We start from the raw sequence: 20,636 nt of genomic DNA, 5'->3' as shown, positions 1-20,636 counted from the left end.
CTTAAACACGGGTGAGACACAAGCGGAATCTGTTAAACCATGAACTGTAACTGCACCCTAGCCATGACAGAATTTAGGTCAGCTGAATATGAAACTAGAACACAAATTAACAACAAAATACAAAGAAACTCAAAACACTGGGTCTCACAAGCCAGTACCGTGACACTGCCGACAAACAAAATCTGGATCTGTGCAGCTGCTAGTATTCCCTCTGCAGACCGACACTGTGCCAACCAAACTCATCGGCTCAGCCCTGCTGTACTCATTGTTGGTATGTGAGCCTGCAGAGGTGCGTGCTGCGCCCTTAAAAACACACAGTTACAAATGGAGGAGTCGTTTCAAGTTAATAACCTGACTTATTTCAACTTTTCCTTTTTTTATTGTCATTACTACACACCAAAGGAGGAAAGCAGAAAGCTCTGACACTTGGTGCTGTGTAGATTATATACAGGAACTCTGGCAGTGTTGTAATTTCCGGTTCCACCTAATGTGGGCAGTGTTGTCTCATTGCAACAGTTCAGTGAAAAGTATTACCTGGACTCTGAGAACAAAAGAAAAAATGACACCGTGTTAATGGTTGAGTGTGTCGGCAGTTGTGAAAAAGTAAAATGATAAGAGCTTAAAAAGCCTTTGTATGTATCTTGTATGTATCTTATCTTTGTAATTATATAGCCAAACAAGGCAGTGAGAAGTAGCAGCCTCCCCATCCCCGGCTGCCTCCCTCTTCCCGCTCCAACACACCCACCCACACGAGTAGGACCTTGGGGTGCGGGTGTGTCACCAGGGTGCAGGGGAGGCATTCTTCCCCCCCCCCCCCCCCCCCCCCCCCCACCCCCAGGAGGGGCAGTGCTAACACCTGCTCTCTGGTAGCAGCACCATTCTCTCCCGTGTTTTAAATGCACCTTAGAACAACACGCGCAGCAACACTACACATGAGCGAGAGGAGGGAGGTTTGGGGGTCTTCACACACCCCTGTTCTCTGCTGGCCATCGGGGCAGGGGGGCTGATTGGGATCTGGGATGCAGGGCCTCCCTGCTGCTGCGGAGCCTGGGGCGGTCCGCTTGCCTCCAACCCGGGGGAAAGGGTTACATCTCCTGGGTCTAGGTGCCGTTTCCCCCTCCTTGGCGGGGCCTGGTGCCTGTTGCTCAGTCAGGCCTCTTCCGGGGCAAAGGGGGCACTCGGGCCTCCAGCCTCTGGGCCTGTGGCTCGGTTCACTCTGGCACAGCTGGCTGCCAGCAGAGCCGGCGGGCACGCCACTGCAGCCCCTTCTGGCTTCTGCTCCGTGGCTACTGGGTGACCCCTCATCTGGGGTTCTCCTCAGCTCTTCCCAGGAGAGTGGCACGGATGCCCGTCCGGTGGTCCTCCTTGGGCTCTCGCACTCTGAGGCCTCTGGATGTCTGGAGCCTGGATCTCCTCCATGCCTGCTTCATGCCCTGGGGGCGGGGCTATGGCTCTCTACACCCTCTAGCAGACCATTACATGGGGAAACCTTTTGTATACAAGCGCGCTGATCCACACAGGTGTGCACACGGGTGTTCACTGTTCATAGACATAAACTACACCTTTATTGGCTGCTACTTCCAAGCACATTGTGCGCTGTCGGTCCTGCTTGCTACACAACAACATTCAATATTTAGTATTTACTGCAGTTTACACTTAGCTAGATTAACGTGATGGTGTTGTGTTTAGTATGTTGCTCTGGGTTTTTTTTTTGCTTGTTTTCTCTTCTTTTTCTCTCAACAGGTGATCCAGGAGATTTTTTTTTCTTCTTTCTCTTTTTAAGTGTCCTTCCTCACTGTCCCTCTTCCCTTCTGTTTTTCTTTTCCTTCATCTTTCTTTCTCCCTTTCCTATCCCTCACTCATGTCTGTCCCATCTGTAACCACTGAAAATAAAATAAAATAAATAATAACAACAAAGGTCGATCAAATGGACCAATACGGCAAGGCCGTGATGATCCATTTGGCAAAGTAAATCCATTGGGTATCCTTGTTGGTCTTCAGACAACAATTCTGATGGCTAAAGAACCAAATGGGACAGGCAAAAAAAAAAGAGAAGTAGCAGCCATCACACCACCACCTGCCAAAAGCAAAAAAGAGATGAAAGTGTTGTGTTTTAGAAAGTTGTGCTAAAGCATCACGATCAAGCCATCATGCTCAAAAGGGACTCTCACATCTGTCCCTGATAGTGATGTGTTGGTCGCAAACGAAACGGCTCTTAGAGCCTGATCTTTGAAGTGAACGACGAATAAATGAATAAAAGTATATTTACGGTGGACCCTAGAGAGAAAGCAGCACGTAAAAACTCCAAAACACGTACAAAACACAACAGAAGTGCTCCAGGATGCTAGGGCGCAGTGTTGAACTTTTGTTACCTAGTGGCTACACAAGCCAGGAAGTACCAACGACCGGATTTGGTGTGTGGTAGTAACAGGTAAATGAACATTTTTTTAAATTATTTGAATATGACTGCTTGTGTATAAATACACAAACAATACACATATTCTTTCAACTGTGTAATTTAAGTGATCTAGGTAGCTCTGTTTTGGAAGTTCAGTTAACGCTAGAAATGTGTTTTGGAGTTTGTACGTGCTTTTTCTCTAGGGGCCACCACATATATTTATATATAAACATATATAAATAAAACCACTTTTTTTACATTAGTACATTTTTAATGTCTTAGTACAATACATTAATTCATTTTTGTGCATAATTTTATATTGTTGTTAATAATAAATTAATTAAAGCAACAAAACAACCTGAAGAGGAGCCGAAAGAGCCGGTTCTCTAAAAGGAGCCGGAAATCCCATCACTACAGAGGAAAATAAAGCTTTGCTTATCATGAGCTGCAGTTTAAAAATGTAGGTAGGCAGGAATTTATACAGTCCTGTACATTAGCAAGTGGTGGAGGCCAGCAGGTGGATGAGAGAAAGGGGAAGCAAAAGGAGAGACCCGAGGCGGCCGCCAGTCCGAGTGTCAGGTGAACTGAACTTCAGGTAAGAAGTTATGACCTGCAGTCTATCTGGGTCAGATATAAACCAAGTTTAGGTGGAGTTTATTTTCGTTGTGCTGACTTTTTACAGTCAGTTACAATAACTCGTACTGCGTGCTAGCTAGCATGACGGAGTTTCTATACAGCTGGGTGGGTGCTATGATGTTACTGATAGTGAACTTTATTTTATTCATAAGGTTTGTTAGTAGAGTTGCCAACCTTCCCGTAAAAAGACGGAATCGTCCCGCATTCAGAGAAAATATTACGCGTTTTGTATTGAGCTGAAAAGGAGCACAGTTTGTCCTGTACTTCAGCTAGAATGGAAAAAGACACAAAGCTGGCTTTATTCTGTCTTTACGCTGTCAGCTGCCTCTTCTTCGCTCATTCTTTCCCCTCCCTCTCCTGTTTCTACTTCAATTAACATGATCATGAAACTGATCAATGATCAGCTAATCGGCTTTTCTCTCTTGTTTGTTTATCGCCCACTTTGCGCCAGAAAAAGGAAACCAGCGGATGTTGCGCTAAACAACAGTTGCACGTTTAAGCTTGATCAGCTGTTGTTAGAATTTATCCATCCATCCATCTTCATCCGCTTTATCCGGGGCCGGGTCGCGGGGGCAGCAGCCTAAGCAAAGAGGCCCAGACCTCCCTCTCCCCAGCCACCTCCTCCAGCTTATCCGGGGGAATACCAAGGCGTTCCCAGGCCAGCCGAGCGATATAATCTCTCCAGCGTGTCCTGGGTCTGCCCCGGGGCCTCCTCCCGGTGGGACATGCCTGGAAAATAGGGTTGCCAACCGTCCCTTAAAAAACGGAATCGTCCCGTATTTAGAAACAAAAGTACACGTCCCGTATTGAGCTAATAAGGGACGCACTTTGTCCCGTAATACAGTGAGAATCAAAAGTAGTCTATAACTTTTAATGGAATTAACACTTTGTTTGAAAACATAATTCCCAGCCCCTCTCCTGCTTTGTGACCAATGAGCTGACAGCACACTTATGACAATTCGAGTATGACAAGTCAGATTACCGCTCATCTCATTGGTTGAGGAAAGGTCGCTTACGGAGAAAATACCGGAAGACAACCGATGACCACAACAACAAGCATGGCCAACAGGGAAACAAACGCCGACACTGCGGTGCAAGTCTCGGACGGCACACTGTGCGTCCATAAAATGAAGGTTATAACAGAAAATCTGTCGCTCGCTCTCTCTGTCTTTCACTCACACAGACACACCACCACATCAACTTTGCTAAATTGCTAATGAAAAACATTGATCAGGCAGCTGTGATTGAGCAGCAATGTAAATCCAACTATTTTCACGGTTGTTGTGGTCGTGATAATTTTGTGATGCCACATGGAAAAGGCTCGGATGAGCTTTCCAAAGTTCTACAAGTTGTGCCTCCATCGCTTGTGTCCAGATCACACGCTGCACAGCTGTGCTGCAACGTCTTTTTCACCGACGTTTACGTGTTTGCGCGTGAGCAGCTGCGGTGACACCCTCACGAGCGATTGATGATCGGGAGCTGGTCGTGAGGTGTTAATCGCTTCTCGTTACCCCACGTATACTACACGACGCACGATGAAGGCCAAAATCGGGCTGATCACCAAATCGGTCGCACGACTCAAAAATCGGCTCAAAATGGGCCAAAAATCGCACAGTGTGAGCCCAGCATTAGAGCAGCAATGTTTGTTCGCTCAGAGAAAGAAAAAAAAAGGCTGCAAAAGTACAGGGAGGAATGGGAAAAGGAAAACACCTGGCTGGAAAAGTGCACTATAAAGCGCACTGCACTGTGTGCTGGCGCACTTTTTCCATAGGCATGCTTCTATTGGTGGGCACATGAAGAACATGAGGGGCATGAAAGCTCGGGGAACCCTTTACCAATTTTTTGTCCGCCAGGCCATGGCAGAAGCAGATATGGTATGTAAACACTGGTTTGTTTTTTTTAAACCCTCTGGTTAAGGTTAATATGGGCATGTGCAGTGAATATCAGGGCTATGTGGCCAGAAGTGTAATAATATAATTTATTTTGTGTAATAAACAACTGCAAGGATAGATGATTACAACAAATAGATCACTAATACATAAAAGTAATACATAGATGAATAATGATGATGAGTTAAGATGCGTAATCATGGGAACAAGTGGGTTTACAAACAGGAGCAGCTGATTAGCATTAGAAAAGCTGAAATAATACCTCAACTGAAGCCAACTGTACTAAATGCACTAAATGTGCACTGTTACAAGAATATTTTTCGTTCTATTGCTTTCTATTAATTTATATAATTTTAAGTTAAGTAGGACAGAGTTCTTTTAAAGAAAGATTTACTTATATTCTCGAAAGTTAAGCATGACAGGCTTCTGTTTAAGAAAGAGACCTGTTTTACTGTGTTAATGTTGTCATTGTGAGCTAAAAATAAATGGCTAAATGATCATTTGTTTCCCATATGGTCATATCACAAAGAATATGCATCTGCTTAAATCAAGTTCAAGTCAAATGGTTAAAAAATAATTTCACACACAAAAAAAGAGCTACCACACTGGGAAGGGTGAAGACAACTGGGTTGCCCGGCCCTGGCCACGAGGTGTCCCTTATTTATTTTTCAGGGAGTTGGCAACCCTACTGGAACACCTCACCCAGGAGGCGCCCAGGGGGCATCCTTGTCAGATGCCCGAACCACCTCAGCTGGCTCCTTTCGATGTGGAGCAGCAGCTGCTCTACTCTGAGCCCCTCCCGGATGGCCAAACTTCTCACCCTATCTCTAAGGGAGAGGCCAGCCACCCTTCGGAGGAAGCTCATTTCTGCCGCTTGTATCCGCGATCTTGTTCTTTCGGTCACTACCCACAGCTCGTGGCCATAGGTGAGGGTAGGGACGTAGATCGACCGGTAAATTGAGAGCTTCGCTTTTACACTCAGCTCCCTCTTCACCACGACGGACCGGTGCAGCGTCCGCATTACTGCAGCTGCAGCCCCAATCCGTCTGTCGATCTCCGGCTCCCTTCTCCCATCACTCGAGAACAAGACCCCGAGATACTTGAACTCCTCCACTTGGGGCAGGAACTCATCCCCGACCCGGAGTGGGCACTCCACCCTTTTCCGGCTGAGAACCATGGCCTCAGATTTGGAGGTGCTGATCCTCATTCCCGCTGCTTCACACTCGGCTGCGAACCGTTCCAGTGCGAGCTGGAGGCCCTCACCCGATGAAGCCAACAGAACCACATCGTCTGCAAAAACCAGAGATGAGATTCTGAGGCCACCAAAGCGAAAGCCCTCCGCCACTTGGCTGCGCCTAGAAATCCTGTCCATAAAAATTATGAACAGAACCGGAGACAAAGGGCAGCCCTGGCGGAGCCCATCACCCACCGGGAACGAGTCCGACTTATTGCCGGCAATGCGAACCAAGCTCTTGCAACGGTTATATAGGGATCGAATGGCCCGTAGCAATGGGCCAGACATCCCATATTCCCGCAACACCTCCCACAGGACACCCCGAGGGACACGGTCGAATGCCTTCTCCAAGTCCACAAAACACATGTAGACTGGTTGGGCAAACTCCCATGCACCCTCTAGTATCCTGGAGAGGATAAAGAGCTGGTCCAGTGTTCCGCGACCAGGACGAAAACCGCATTGTTCCTCCTGTATCCGAGGTTCGACTAACGGACGAACTCTCCTTTCCAGCACCCTGGCATAGACTTTCCCAGGGAGGCTGAGGAGTGTGATCCCCCTGTAGTTGGAACACACCCTCCGGTCCCCCTTCTTAAAGATGGGGACCACCACCCCGGTCTGCCAGTCCACAGGTACTGCCCCTGATCTCCACGCAACATTGCAGAGGCGTGTCAACCAGGACAGCCCTACAATGTCCAGAGCCTTCAGGAACTCGGGGCGGACCTCATCAACACCAGGGGCTCTGCCACCAAGGAGTTGTTTAACTGCCTCAGTGACCTCGCCCCCTGAAATTGGCGGGTCATTCCCCTCATCCCCAGACTCTGCTTCCTCCTCGGAAGACGTGTCAGTGGGATTAAGGAGGTCTTCGAAGTATTCCTTCCACCGCCTGACAATTTTCTCAGTCGACGTCAGCAGCGCTCCGCCAGCACTATACACAGTGCAGGTAGAGCACCGCTTTCCCCTCCTGAGACGTCTGACGGTTTGCCAGAATCTCTTCGAGGCAGTCCGAAAGTCTTTTTCCATGGCCTCTCCGAACTCCTCCCACACCCGAGTTTTTGCTTCAGCCACTGCCCGAGCCGCATTCCGCTTGGCCTGTCGATACCTGTCGGCTGCCTCCGGAGTCCCACAGGCTAACCAAGCCCGATAGGACTCCTTCTTCAGCCTGGTGGCTCCCTTCACCTCTGGTGTCCACCATTTGGTTCGGGGATTACCACCACGGCAGGCACCAACCACCTTGCGGCCGCAGCTCAATGCAGCAGCTTCGGCAATGGAGACGCTGAACATGGTCCATTCGGACTCAATGTCCCCAGTCTCCCTCGGAATGCTGTTGAAGCTCTGCCGGAGGTGTGCGTTGAAGATCTCGCGGACTGGGGCCTCTGCTAGACGTTCCCAGCACACCCTCACTACGCGTTTAGGTGCACCAGGTCTGTCCAGCGTCCTCCCCCGCCACCTGATCCAACTCACCACCAGGTGGTGATCAGTTGACAGCTCAGCCCCTCTCTTTACCCGAGTGTCCAGAACATATGGTCGCAGGTCTGCTGATACGATTACAAAATCGATCATCGACCTACGGCCTAGAGCGTCCTGGTGCCACGTGCACTTATGGACACTCTTATGTTCGAACAGGGTGTTCGTTATGGCCAAACTGTGATTAGCACAGAAGTCCAATAACAAAGCACCGCTCGGGTTCAGATCAGGGAGGCCGTTCCTCCCAATCACGCCCCTCCAGGTCTCGCTGTCATTACCCACGTGAGCACTGAAGTCTCCCAGCAGGACAAAAGAGTCTCCATCTGCTCTGTTGTCTCCAGAGCAGATGGAGCACCCTCCAGCACCCCCCCCCCCAGGGACTCTAAGAAGGCTGGGTACTCTGAACTGCCACTCGGCGCATAAGCGCAGATGACAGTCAGGACCCGTTCCCCGATCCTAAGGCGCAGGGAACAAACCCTCTCGTCCACCGGGAAAAACCCCAACATACCGGCAGCAAGCCGAGGGGATATTAGAATACCCACCCCAGCCCGCCGCCTCTCACCAGGGGCAACTCCAGACTGAGACAGAGTCCAGCCCCTCTCCAGGAGACTGGTTCCAGAGCCCAAGCCATGTGTAGAGGTGAGCCCGACTATATCTAGCCGGTACCTCTCAACCTCACGCACTAACTCAGGCTCCTTTCCCACCAGAGAGGTGACATTACATGTCCCTATTGCCAGTCTTGGCAGCCGGGGGTCAGTCCGCCAGGGCCTCCGCTCCTGGCCGCCACCCGGCACACAATGCACCCGACCCCTATGGCGCCTCCTGCGGGTGGTGGGCCTGCGGGAGGATGGGCCCATGTCTCCTCTTCGGGCTGTGCCCGGCCGGGCCCCATGGACTAAGGCCCGGCCACCAGACGCTCGCCCTCGGGCACCCTCCCCGGGCCTGGCTCCAGGGCGGGGCCCCGGTAACCCTATCCCGGGAAGGGTAAACTGTTCCCTCGGTGTCCTTTTCATAAGGGTCTTATGAATCGCTCTTTGTCTGGTCCCTCACCCAGGGCCAATTTGCCATGGGAGACCCTACCAGGGGGCAAAAGCCCCCAGACAACATAGCCCCTGGGATCCCTGGGACACACAAACCCCTCCACCACGATAAGGTAGCGATTCAAGGATTTATTTAATATTAATTTCTAATATCAGCTGATGTTTGCTGGAGCCACAGCTGTAAAGGCTGCTGGTCATGATGCCGGTTTGGATATGTGGTGAGAGGGAAACATGAAGATGAAACCAGGAGATGTCCTTACTGAATCATCAGAGCTGAACAGGTGATGGAGAAACAGGTTCACCTTTTAGGTGACGTGAATGAGTTAAAGAGAAGTTATGAACTGTTTCTGAGAGACAAATAACACCAGGATCCTTTTTTACACTGACAGCTGGTAACTGTGCAGGGGCGGGTCTAGCAAAGTTTTGCCAGGGGGCCAGGTAGGGCATTAACAGGGAAAGGGGGGCACAACGAAATACTTTTCTTTCCTTTTCCCATTTAAAATGTCTAGCTTTTGTTAAATATCTGAATCTTACAACCAAAGTTTTTCTCTGACATAAAATGTATAGAAATCATACATATACCAACAAGACAGTGTACATCAGCGGTCCCCAACCTTTTTTGTGCCACGGACCGGTTTATGCCCGACAATATTTTCACGGACCGGCCTTTAAGGTGTCACGGATAAATACAACAAGATAAAACTAGTACCTGTACCGAAAAAAAGATGATTTATTCATAACACACGTGAAAAGACCCATGAAAACAGAGTTAACGATAAAAACGATAACAAAATAACACTGAAAACCGATAAAAACACTGAAAACCATACATTTCACACCTGAGCCTCAACTCTCGCAGACCGGGACCAAACGACTCACTGACCGGTACCGGTCCGAGGCCCGGGGGTTGGGGACCACTGGTGTACATCACTCTCACAACAGCGTCTGTTTTCATTCAAAGGCTTTATGGCTTTTCCTATAATACCTGGGGGGCCGGTCTCTAGTCAAAATGCCCAGGCCGATTTTTTGTCCCAGTCCAGCCCTGGTTACAGCACTTTCAGAAAGACATCTACTGTGATGAAATCTACTTCCCACCGCTGTGTATTTATTATCCAATATTGTCATCTTCCCCTCAGCTTTGAGGATTCTGACAACTAGAATGACTCGGGGGTGTTGATTCATGTCAACTAACATAATCATCCTGCTGTAACCAGGTTTCTGTAAGGCAGAGTAAATCAGTGTGCTGATCAATTATTAATTCATGTACTAACAGGGACTCGGAAGAGAAAGACCTCATGTCCAATAATCTACACTTCACTGTTTGACTCTTTGTTGCTGTTGTGAATTCTATCTTGTTCTTTCTGTGGTCGGTTTTCCCAACCAAGCAGTCAGCTGAGTCGCCTCTGTCAGTGCGCCCCAGGGTGGCTGTGGCTACAATGTAGCTTGCCATCACCAGTGTGTGAATGTGTGTGTGAATGGGTGGATGACTGGATATGTAAAGCGCTTTGGGGTCCTTAGGGACTAGTAAAGCGCTATATAAATACAGGCCATTTACCATTTACCATTTAGCTGAGACTGAAGAAGTCACTTGGATCAGAAACGTTTCTCCCACAGAAAATGCTACGTCCAGATGAACAGAATCTACTTTCTGAGATTTCCTCACCTGCATGATGAGCATGCATCAAGATATAAAAACAAGTAGAAGTCCAAGACAGCAACTCTGCCAAGGCAGTTCACTCTATTTACTTTCAGGGCAATAGTTTTGTATTTTGTATACAAACTAGGGCTGCACGATTTTGCATAAAATGAAAATCACGATTTTTGGCTCAGAATTGAGATCACGATTCTCTCACGATTCTCTTTTCCAGTATAAATATTTATTGCACTTATTAACTGCACATCAACTTCGTAACAGTTGAAACTGAACATAAAAACAATAAATAAACATAAAAACAACAAATGTCTCACATTTTGTCATTGCTGCAAAATGTTGTACTGCTTGAAATCCCGTCTCCACCGTTGCTCGACACTGTCCTGCATGAAAATCATGTTTTTCTTGAAGGATGCAGACTTCTTCCTGTACCACTGCTTGAAGAAGGTGTCTTCCAGAAACTGGCAGTAGGACTGGGAGTTGAGCTTGACTCCATCCTCAACCCGAAAAGGCCCCACAAGCTCATCTTTGATGATACCAGCCCAAACCAGTACTCCACCTCCACCTTGCTGGCGTCTGAGTCGGACTGGAGCTCTCTGCCCTTTACCAATCCAGCCACGGGCCCATCCATCTGGCCCATCATGACTCACTCTCATTTCATCAGTCCATAAAACCTTAGAAAAATCAGTCTTGAGATATTTCTTGGCCCAGTCTTGACGTTTCAGCTTGTGTGTCTTGTTCAGTGGTGGTCGTCTTTCAGCCTTTCTTACCTTGGCCATGTCTCCGAGTATTGCAAACCTTGTGCTTTTGGGCACTCCAGTGATGTTGCAGCTCTGAAATATGGCCAAACTGGTGGCAAGTGGCATCTTGGCAGCTGCACGCTTGACTTTTCTCAGTTCGTGGGCAGTTATTTTGCGCCTTGGTTTTTCCACACGCTTCTTGCGACCCTGTTGACTATTTTGAATAAAACGCTTGATTGTTCGATGATCACGCTTCAGAAGCTTTGCAATTTTGAGACTGCTGCATCCCTCTGCAAGATATCTCACTATTTTTGACTTTTCTGAGCCTGTCAAGTCCTTCTTTTGACCCGTTTTGCCAAAGGAAAGGAAGTTGCCTAATAATTATGCACACCTGATATAGGGTGTTGATGTCATTAGACCACACCCCTTCTCATTACAGAGATGCACATCACCTAATATGCTTAATTGGTAGTAGGCTTTCGAGCCTATACAGCTTGGAGTAAAACAACATGCATGAAGAGGATGATGTGGACAAAATACTCATTTGCCTAATAATTCTGCGCTCCCTGTAGAGCAGGTAGTGTAACAATAGAAAAATAGTTGCGGGACAGCACTGTGTAGCGTTTGTCTAGGGTGTTGATCATTTTCCTAAATCCCTCGTTTTGCACAGTGTTGATGGGAGCCATATCTTTGGTCAGGTGATAAGTGATAGCCTTCGTAATTTCTTTGTGCCTGTGGGAGTTCGACGTGTATAGGGAAGCGCTGTATAAGGTTCCCGTTATTGATGTTTGGGTGGTTGACCGGGACGGATTTTCTCCTGTCACTTTCTCGTCATCCCTGACGTGCTCTCCGTTGCTTTTTCCCTGCTAATTTTAGCATCACACGGCACAGCTTCTGTATCACGTGGTATAAGGCTCCGCCCTTGTCATTTGTTGAGCAGGAAGAGTGAGCTCTTGTTTTCATGCAGATTACGTCCCGGATCAAAATGCGGTACAATCATCGTCGTCTTTTTTTTTTTTTTTTTTTTTTAAATCGTTGTCATTTGGAAATGAGATCACACATAAGTATGAATCGAGATCGCGATTTTCTAACGATTAATCGTGCAGCCCTAATACAAACATTATATAGGAGCAGTTAATTGATAGGAGGTAAATAACTTATACTACAGTATCCATCCTCCCATCCTTTTTCAGGGTGGTGGGGGGGATAGCCCAGCCGTTTTAGGGCGAGAGGCGGGGTCCACCCTGGCCAGGTCGCCAGTCTGCCAGAGGGCTTATACTACAGTATGTTTCTAACAAATAGGAATCCCATTTTTTCTCTTGACAGTATTGTCCTGCTTCTGGCTCTTTGACCCTGTGTTTCGTAGACCTTGTGAATTTTGAATGTTTGTTTATGTTCGTCTCAGTGTAAAGCTACCGTGTCTGAGTCTCAGTGTTTGTGCTACTGCCTGTTTTATTTTGACAGTCCCTTGTCTCGTTTGCATTGTGTTTCTTTTGCTCCTCCTTGTGTCATTATGTCTAATTTGTTCCTGGTGTCTTCCCAAATGTTTCCTCTTCCCTAATAACCGTTTCAGTCTACCTTTGTCTTTGCTTTCCCTGAGTTTCCTAGCATATGTGCCTTCTACTGGTTTCCAGTTCAGTTTTCACTTCCTATCCGATTATTAAGTGATGACGTGACGAATCCTACTTCCGGGCCTAAAGTAGTCTGCATTTAATATGGCTTTTGTGTTGTTAACATGTTTAATGCTTTGTATTTTCTTCTATTTAATCTCAAAAAGCTCCTAAAAAGAGTCAGTGATCCCTGTTGACCTCCCTCGGCTTTTATTACCGCTAATCATTTATTTAAGCTCAGTTTTAAAACCTTAGGATGTAACTACAGCACAGCCCATGCAGCAGTATATGAATGACTAACCTCGTATTGTGGATGGATTATCTCAGTTGTTCTCCTGGCTTAAGTTTGGTCCATTTACAGCATCCTGCCATGCGATTACATTTGTTCCTGACCACTGAGAACACTCACGTTAACTTTTATCGAGTGGGAAAAAAGTTAGCTTGTTTATATTATGCTAACATAGCTGTATACCAGCTAGCCAAATTCAGTAACCCTACAAACGTCACTGCTGTTTAGTTTTCTTGTTGGAAGTGTTATGTTATGTTGGAAGTGATAACAGAGCTGTACGTTCTAATTTGTTTCCAAAACTCCGCAGTCAGGACATGCTATATTGTATTTAGATAGAAGCTAGCGAGCTAACTTCCTGCTAACTTTTAACTCCGTTAAATGTCATAAATTCCGTTTTCATGGATGCCTGGATGTTAAACTCAATTGTTACACCTGGTAGAGCAGAACGCTGATCATTTTATTAAAGATGAAAGACTTAAGACAGTGTTTTAACTCTCAGTAATGCCACAGTGATCATTTGATATATGGACCTGCAGCAACCTGAGTTAAGGCCCAGACACGGCTAGTGACGTCAGACTGAACAATCGGATTGTTCCTGCTTTAGGTTTCAGTCTTGTGTGAGTGTGTATGTCACAGACTAACTCTGACTCTCTTGACCTTGAATGTGAGAGCACAGGTCTAATGTTAACTTTAGTAACTTACTCTGGCCCATATTTAGTTTGTTGGAGTCTGGTCACCAGAAGTACAAAGTCTGTATCTGGCAGGAGCCTCACCCAGATCAAGCAAGATATTTCCAGTAGTGATAATTTGTCTTGCTGTGTGCCACATTTCAGAAAAGACACCTTCAGATATTCTTACGCCTGGATTCTCCAAACACTTTCTCAGTTTCATGTATGAAGATGTTTACTTCAGGTGAGCACACCTGTAGTACTATGTGGTATACCATCAACAAGTTACAACGTGTCTTAACTGGTCATATCAGTCAATGTTATCTAGTTAATCACAGATTGGAGCGACACGAGTTAGTTTGACACACGAGGCCAAACACTGAGATTTCGTTCAGGCAAAACATATTTTGCAGTGTTTTAATGAAGGAACTTATCAAAGGGTTTAAGCTTAGATAACCAGTGGCTATCTGTGTTTATATATGTGTTTTAAAGTCTTGTTGTACTGGAAAAGAAAAGGGATATTCAAAGCCATGAATCCAAAGGTTGTTGCAGCATTTTAGTAAAAACATTACAAACATTACAGAATACATTCAAGGCTGTAAGATTTAGTATTTAGCAACTGTAGGAACTTCATAGACACAAATATACACATGCATTAAAAAATACATAAATATATATACCAGACACATTTCTTTAACAACAGATGTATCGGTTATTTATTGCAAGCACAGTTAATCCTGAGGTTCAACAGCTTTTGTCACAGTATTCAGTCCACAGTGTGTCTGCCTTAAACAACAAAGATTTTCATTTTTACATCCATCACATTTGACCAATGTAAGCTTTTCAAAATGACTTTTTCTGTCCCTTCATGAACAGCTTTACTTCACAGTTCACTTAGTGATGATCAGTAACTGCATGACATAAAGTTGCTGTAGATATTCAGTGGACTCTAAGGAGCTGTTAAGTGGTAATGTTAGAACAACATGTTTTCATAGAAGTTATAAATGTAGACAAATAGTGTTGCAACACATTTACATAGTGCACCAGTTAAAGTTATATTACCCTGCTGGAAGATGGACTTTGAGCAACTTCATAAAAGTATGAAAGTGCCTTCAACAACTGAAGTGACAACAACAGACAATGAACATTGCCACCATAACATTTAGTGTAACCACTATTACATGACAGTTACCACGTCTGCCATTATGTCTTTGTAGGTGACAGTCAGAGACGAAACATAAGCAAAAGAAGCTTTTCCAACATGTATATAATCATGTAATGGCTGAATGCTTCACATTCGATTCAAGATTTATTTACATAGGACCAAATCACAACAACAGTCTCTTTAAGGTGCTTTAGGCAAGGCAAGGCAAGGCAAGGCAAGTTTATTTGTATAGCACAATTCAACAACAAGGTGATTCAAAGTGCTTTACAGAGACATTAGAAACAAAAACTAATAAAAAGCATGATTTAAAATTGATTAAAACAAGCAAACAAACAAACTAATTAACAAACAAACAAAACAGTATATAAAATCAAAACAGATAAAATCAGAACAATAGATAAAATCAGTAGTTAAATGTAAGTTTTGAAATTTAAGCTTAAAAGTGTGGATTTGGTGCTTTATTCAAATGCAGCTGAGAATAGGTGAGTCTTCAACCTGGATTTAAATAAACTGAGTGTTTCAGCTGATCTGAGGCTTTCTGGGAGTTTGTTCCAGATATAAGGAGCATAAAAGCTGAATGCAGCTTCTCCGTGTCTGGTTCTGACTCTGGGAACTGATAAAAGACCGGATCCAGATGACCTGAGGGATCTGGAAGGTTCATACTGGGTCAGGAGGTCACTGATGTATTTTGGTCCTAAACCATTCAGAGCTTTATAGACCAGCATCAGAACTTTAAAGTCTATCCTCTGACAGACAGGCAGCCAGTATAAAGACCTCAGAGCTGGACTGATGTGGTCCACTTTTTTGGTCTTAGTGAGGACTCGAGCAGCAGAGTTCTGAATGAGCTGTAGTTGTCTGACTGATTTTTTAGGTAGACCTGTAAAGATGCTGTTACAGTAACCAAGCCTACTAAAGATGAATGCATGGACTAGTTTTTCCAGGTCCTGTTGAGACATCAGATCTTTTATCCCTGAAATATTCTTGAGGTGATAGTAAGCTGACTTTGTTATTGTCCTAATGTGTTTTTCTAAGTTTAGGTCTGCATCCATCACTACACCCAAATTTCTCGCCTGGTTTGTGGTTTTTAGGTGTATAGATTGAAGTTCTCTGGTGACCTGTAATCGTTTTTCTTTGGCGCCAAAGACTATTACCTCAGTTTTGTTTTTGTTTAGCTGGAGAAAATTGTGGCACAACCAGTCATTAATTTCCTCAATGCATTTACCAAGAGCCTGTACAGGGCCTCGGTCTCCTGGTGACATTGTGATATATATTTGTGTGTCATCTGCATAGCTGTGGTAGTTTATTTTGTTGTTCTTTATAATCTGTGCCAGTGGGAGCATGTAAATGTTAAACAGAAGGGGTCCCAAGATGGAACCTTGGGGAACTCCACATGTGATACTTGTCTGCTCAGATGTGAAGTTACCTATTGATACAAAGTATTTCCTTTACTTTGTAAGAAAACCCTATCAATAAAATGGCCTAAAATTACCAAGCGCCTGGCAGTGAGAAGCAAAAACTTCCTTTTAACAGGAAGAAACCTCTGGTAGAACAGGCTCTGACAAAACGTAAAGGGAGACCGAGACAGTACAAATACGGCAGATAAAATAAGTATTGAATGCACATGAAACAAGAGACCATCAATGCAGACAGGCAGGAAAGACACACAATGACAGATGGACTTCACACGGAAGACAAAAGACAAAGACGAGGAGAGCGTTGGCAAAAAAGGGAACTAACATAATCAACAAAGGAACCAAGGACCAAAATCTGGCTTCTCTAGCTGCTTATTTTAGGATTGTATTTAAACATAGATACTTGGTACTTACTGTTTTTATAATGTCTTTAAATGTTTTTAAAAACTAAACTCAAAGGCCTACAGACTGCCTCAATAATGTGTAATTGTTTTGTGTAATTTTAACTTTGTTTGTTCGTATGTATTTGTTTTGAAATGTGCTGCCTCTTGGCCAGGACTCCCTTGAAAAAGAGGTTTTTGATCTCAACGGGACATTCCTGGTTAAATAAAGGTTAAATTAAAAAAAATTAAAAAAATGTTTAAGATTTATATCTTAGATGTTTTTAGTAAATATAAGGATATATAAGGATTTACAAAATGCATGTAATAGATTAGATTAGATTAGATTAGATAGAACTTTATTAATCCCTCGGGTGGGTTCCTCTGGGGAATTCGATTTCCAAATGTCAAATATGTCAGTGTTGTTTGAGATTAATAAGATCTCATAAATTGCAAACATGTTAAATACCAGTTTAACAGATATAATAGTAGAAATTAGTATTCAAATTGCATAATTATGTTGGTTTAACATTAGGTAGCTAAGTGGTGTCAAATAAACATGAGATGTGCATGTTTTTCATGCTAATACAACTGCTTTTTTTTCAGTGCAGTTCTACATGCAACATGAGGAAATTCATGTCTGAACTCATTTTCTCCACAGCAGAATGCCCAGCAAACGTCAACAGTTAATGCTTATTATAGTTTTCTTGTGATTTGTTGTGATCATGTGTTTTCATCTTCTTAGCTACAAATCATATCATATATTGACCTGTTACAAAATGTCCCTTTAATACAATGTGAAGCCACAAAGGTTGGTCTGTAACTCGATAACATGCTCAGGCTTCATAACATCGTACGAACAGATGTGACTGCCTGATCTGACAGAACTTGTAATTTATAAAGAGGGAGTCTCACAATTATGCACAAAGTCATACTTATATATATATATATATATATATATATATATATATATATATATATATATATATATATATATATATATATACACACACACACACACACATATACACACACAGAGTCATCTTAAAAAACTTCCTATTAATGTTTAATAGTATTTTTCAATAACTTTAGTACTGTGATATTTTAAAATAAATCAGCAATATTGTGTTTATAACACATATACGATAATAATATAGATAATTGCAATGATTCACTTTACAAACTTTACACAGTGCAGGTTAGTGCTGAGTCTCTCCATGAGTATTTATAATGTAACTTATTTACCAAATAAGAGACAAAAGTCACATTAACTAAAGTCCATTAGACTGTAGAGTCTTTTTTTCCTACATTGATCCTGTTAACATCGACATTGTTATCATGGAAATATCAGTGTCTGCTTTTTCTTCTTTTTTTCTCTTTTGCTAGCTTCATGTTTTCAGTATTTTTTTTATCTATAGAAAACTTGTGCTGAGATGTCAGCTACACGGATGGTACAAATAATAAACTGTATTTCATGCATAAAACAGTGTGTAGTTATGGAGTGGCACAACATCGGTTAGGTTTTAATGACATTTAAGATGGGGGAAGTTAAAAAAGGAAGTATAAAATTTTCCAACATACAGCCTTTGTTTATGTTCTCTTAGATCAGCAGGGGCCTGGTTTTTTTAAATCTTTCCAAATGTCCACACGGTTAGTGAATGGATGAGTTGTGGTGGCTACTATACGGGAGAAGTGACATCGGTTATATGCCAAAGGAAAAACATGGAAGTAATCACCGCTTGGGGGGTAAGTGGGAGAGATGCCCAGGTGGTGCATTAACATCCCTAAATACACATCCTCAATGTAAAGTGCTTTAACATGTCTGGATGCCTCAGTGAGCTTTTTAGGGAGGTCTAAAGACATAATGTAGCCCAGGCCCAGAGCATAGACAGGGTAGAAAGCTGGTGCATAAATGTCAGATGGTACGTACCACTTAGAGCTTGGATCTCTCAGTACTGTACCCCATCCCGTCACAAGTCCAGTCATGTAGTTGGTTTTTTGAGCATTCAAGAGCATATTGACAAGATTGTGCACATTCAGAAACATGTCTGAGTCAATCTTCATGGCATAAGAAGCACCGGAGCAGTGCGCAGTCAGCCACTCCAGAATTACCATGGTCTTAATGGTGAGATTCTTGTAGCAGTCCACAAAGTTGCTCTGGATCAGGTCGTGATACTTGTTGCTCTCCTGAAGCATCTGCTGTTGGACCTGCTCTGCTCCTGGCCCCATCTCTAGCCCCAGTAAAAAGAAGAGCGTCACCACTTTGCCCTGCACAACCCTGTCGTTCCCCCAGGTGCTGCGGATGATGTCACGGTCTCGCCTATTGTTTGGTGCTACGGGAACCATCAGAACCACAAAAGGTTTTTCCCGCTCACACTTTTGTGGCTCATTTATGATGAAGTGGTACTCATAAGGGTATTCGACTAAATATGGTCCAGGAGAAACATGAGGAGCGACCGCTGCAGTTTCTGTCTTCACTTCTGGTGCCGATGTCATATTATTAGTTCGAGGATGTGTTGATGAGCTGTCCTTAACCACAGAGTGGAGAGAGATTATTTTTTGTTTCTGCCGTTCTAAAATAGTCCACAAGTTTGACGACTGATTTTCCATCCACTTTTTGGGGTTCCAGTCTGGGGTTATTTCCCTTATGCTGTAAATAAAGAACACACCCCCAATTACCAGAATAATGGCGAAATACCGAGTCCTGGATATCCTAAACCAACTTCTGCTCTGATCATCCGCCATTTCCTGCCTAAGAGGAGAGAAAAGCCATTGAGATTATGCACATGAAAACAGAAAATAGCACTTAAGTAGCGTACAGACCTTTGTTTCATCTTCGTCTACAAATGTGGATTTTTTTTCTTCTCCAGATAACAGGAGAAAAAAAGACGATGTAATTCCACTGACAAGTTCTTGCTGGCGCTTTAGGAATTTTGCTGTAAAGAGAAGACAAGGAATGAACTTATGACTTACTTTTCCCTGTAAGGGAGCCACACCTTTGTTTTCTCCGCCCCCTGTTTACTTTACCAATGAAAGGTTCCAACATTTCCAGAGGCTATGGGAACGCCTTTTCTACTGAAATTGGCCCACCAAACCAGTTTTACACACCTCAGTTGTTTAGAGAAAATAGACATTTGCTGTACCTACAGTTTACAGACGATTTCTACACAACTCATATACTTGCACTCTGTTGCTTTAACAGACACACATAGTGTCTGATAAGAGGACAGCTGTAACCATGCATTTATCAAATGAGTGCATTGATAAAAAAAAAAAAAAAAAAAACCCACACTGAGCATACAGAATGATACCACGGAGAGTCACCGTGTGGTCAGCTGTGCTTAAATAGGTTTGTTGTTGTGTCACAGTAAACCCCACCCACTCTTACACACATTCGACCTTAAAAAGGCTCGTCCCACAGCTCTGTTACACACTGATAAAATCTCAGCAAGTCAATGATACCCAGGCAGGTTCAGGCAGGTTCATCTCCAATGCACTGTTGTACACAGGGCTGGATCAGAATCTGGATCCTTTTATACCCAAGCATCAGTCAGTCAGTTTTCTGTACACTTGACCTTGCTGCAGGCAACAACTATACTGTTCTCTTTAAAATGTTAATGTCAGTGTGTTGTAATGTGTCTGTTTTCTGAATGTGAACCATATAAGGCATTCAGTCTAAAGGTCAATCAATCAAACAAAATTGATGTCAAACGTTTGTGCTGCTTTTGTTTTAAAGATATTAATGAAAGATTAAAGGTCAAAAGGTCAACCAGCCACCGCCCCACATTAACAAAATTTCTGTCAGTCAACTGCTATGTTTGTGCTGGTTTATGATAAACTAGCTATTATTTTGGAGTTATTGTATTAAACTTGAGAGGCTTGACAGGTCCATGTATCCAGTTTGCCCACATTATTCTGATAGTTTTGTATTTTGCAAATAAAGTTTCTCCGACAGAATGCATAGTTTAGGTTAACTATTATAAGTTAACCTAGTTTTTTACTTTAACCCTTTAAAGCCCGGCGTGGTTTTTTTGTGAGTTTTTGAGACTTCTACATCATC

The 20,636-nt window shown here is 43.9% G+C and overlaps 1 protein-coding gene across 1 annotated transcript; it reads right to left on the bottom strand.

Annotated features, from left to right (window-relative positions):
* Window positions 1-17,587: 17,587 nt before the first annotated feature.
* On the bottom strand, window positions 17,588-19,577 carry LOC147339513 (beta-1,3-galactosyltransferase 1-like). Its single transcript, XM_086299690.1, has 2 exons — window positions 19,400-19,577; window positions 17,588-19,328 (listed from the first exon to the last, which is right to left on the bottom strand). The coding sequence occupies exons 1-2, from the start codon at window positions 19,408-19,410 to the stop codon at window positions 18,182-18,184; spliced, it is 1,158 nt and encodes a 385-aa protein (XP_086155816.1). The 5' UTR covers window positions 19,411-19,577; the 3' UTR covers window positions 17,588-18,181.
* Window positions 19,578-20,636: the final 1,059 nt, after the last annotated feature.

This window comes from Aulonocara sp. 'chitande type north' Nkhata Bay, linkage group LG1, assembly GCF_057382095.1.
Source record: "Aulonocara sp. 'chitande type north' Nkhata Bay isolate Kocher_YH1m ecotype deep benthic linkage group LG1, A_spYH_male_GT1.1, whole genome shotgun sequence".
Taxonomy (NCBI): Eukaryota; Metazoa; Chordata; class Actinopteri; order Cichliformes; family Cichlidae; genus Aulonocara; species Aulonocara sp. 'chitande type north' Nkhata Bay.
This window is presented reverse-complemented; position numbering and strand designations above follow the sequence as displayed.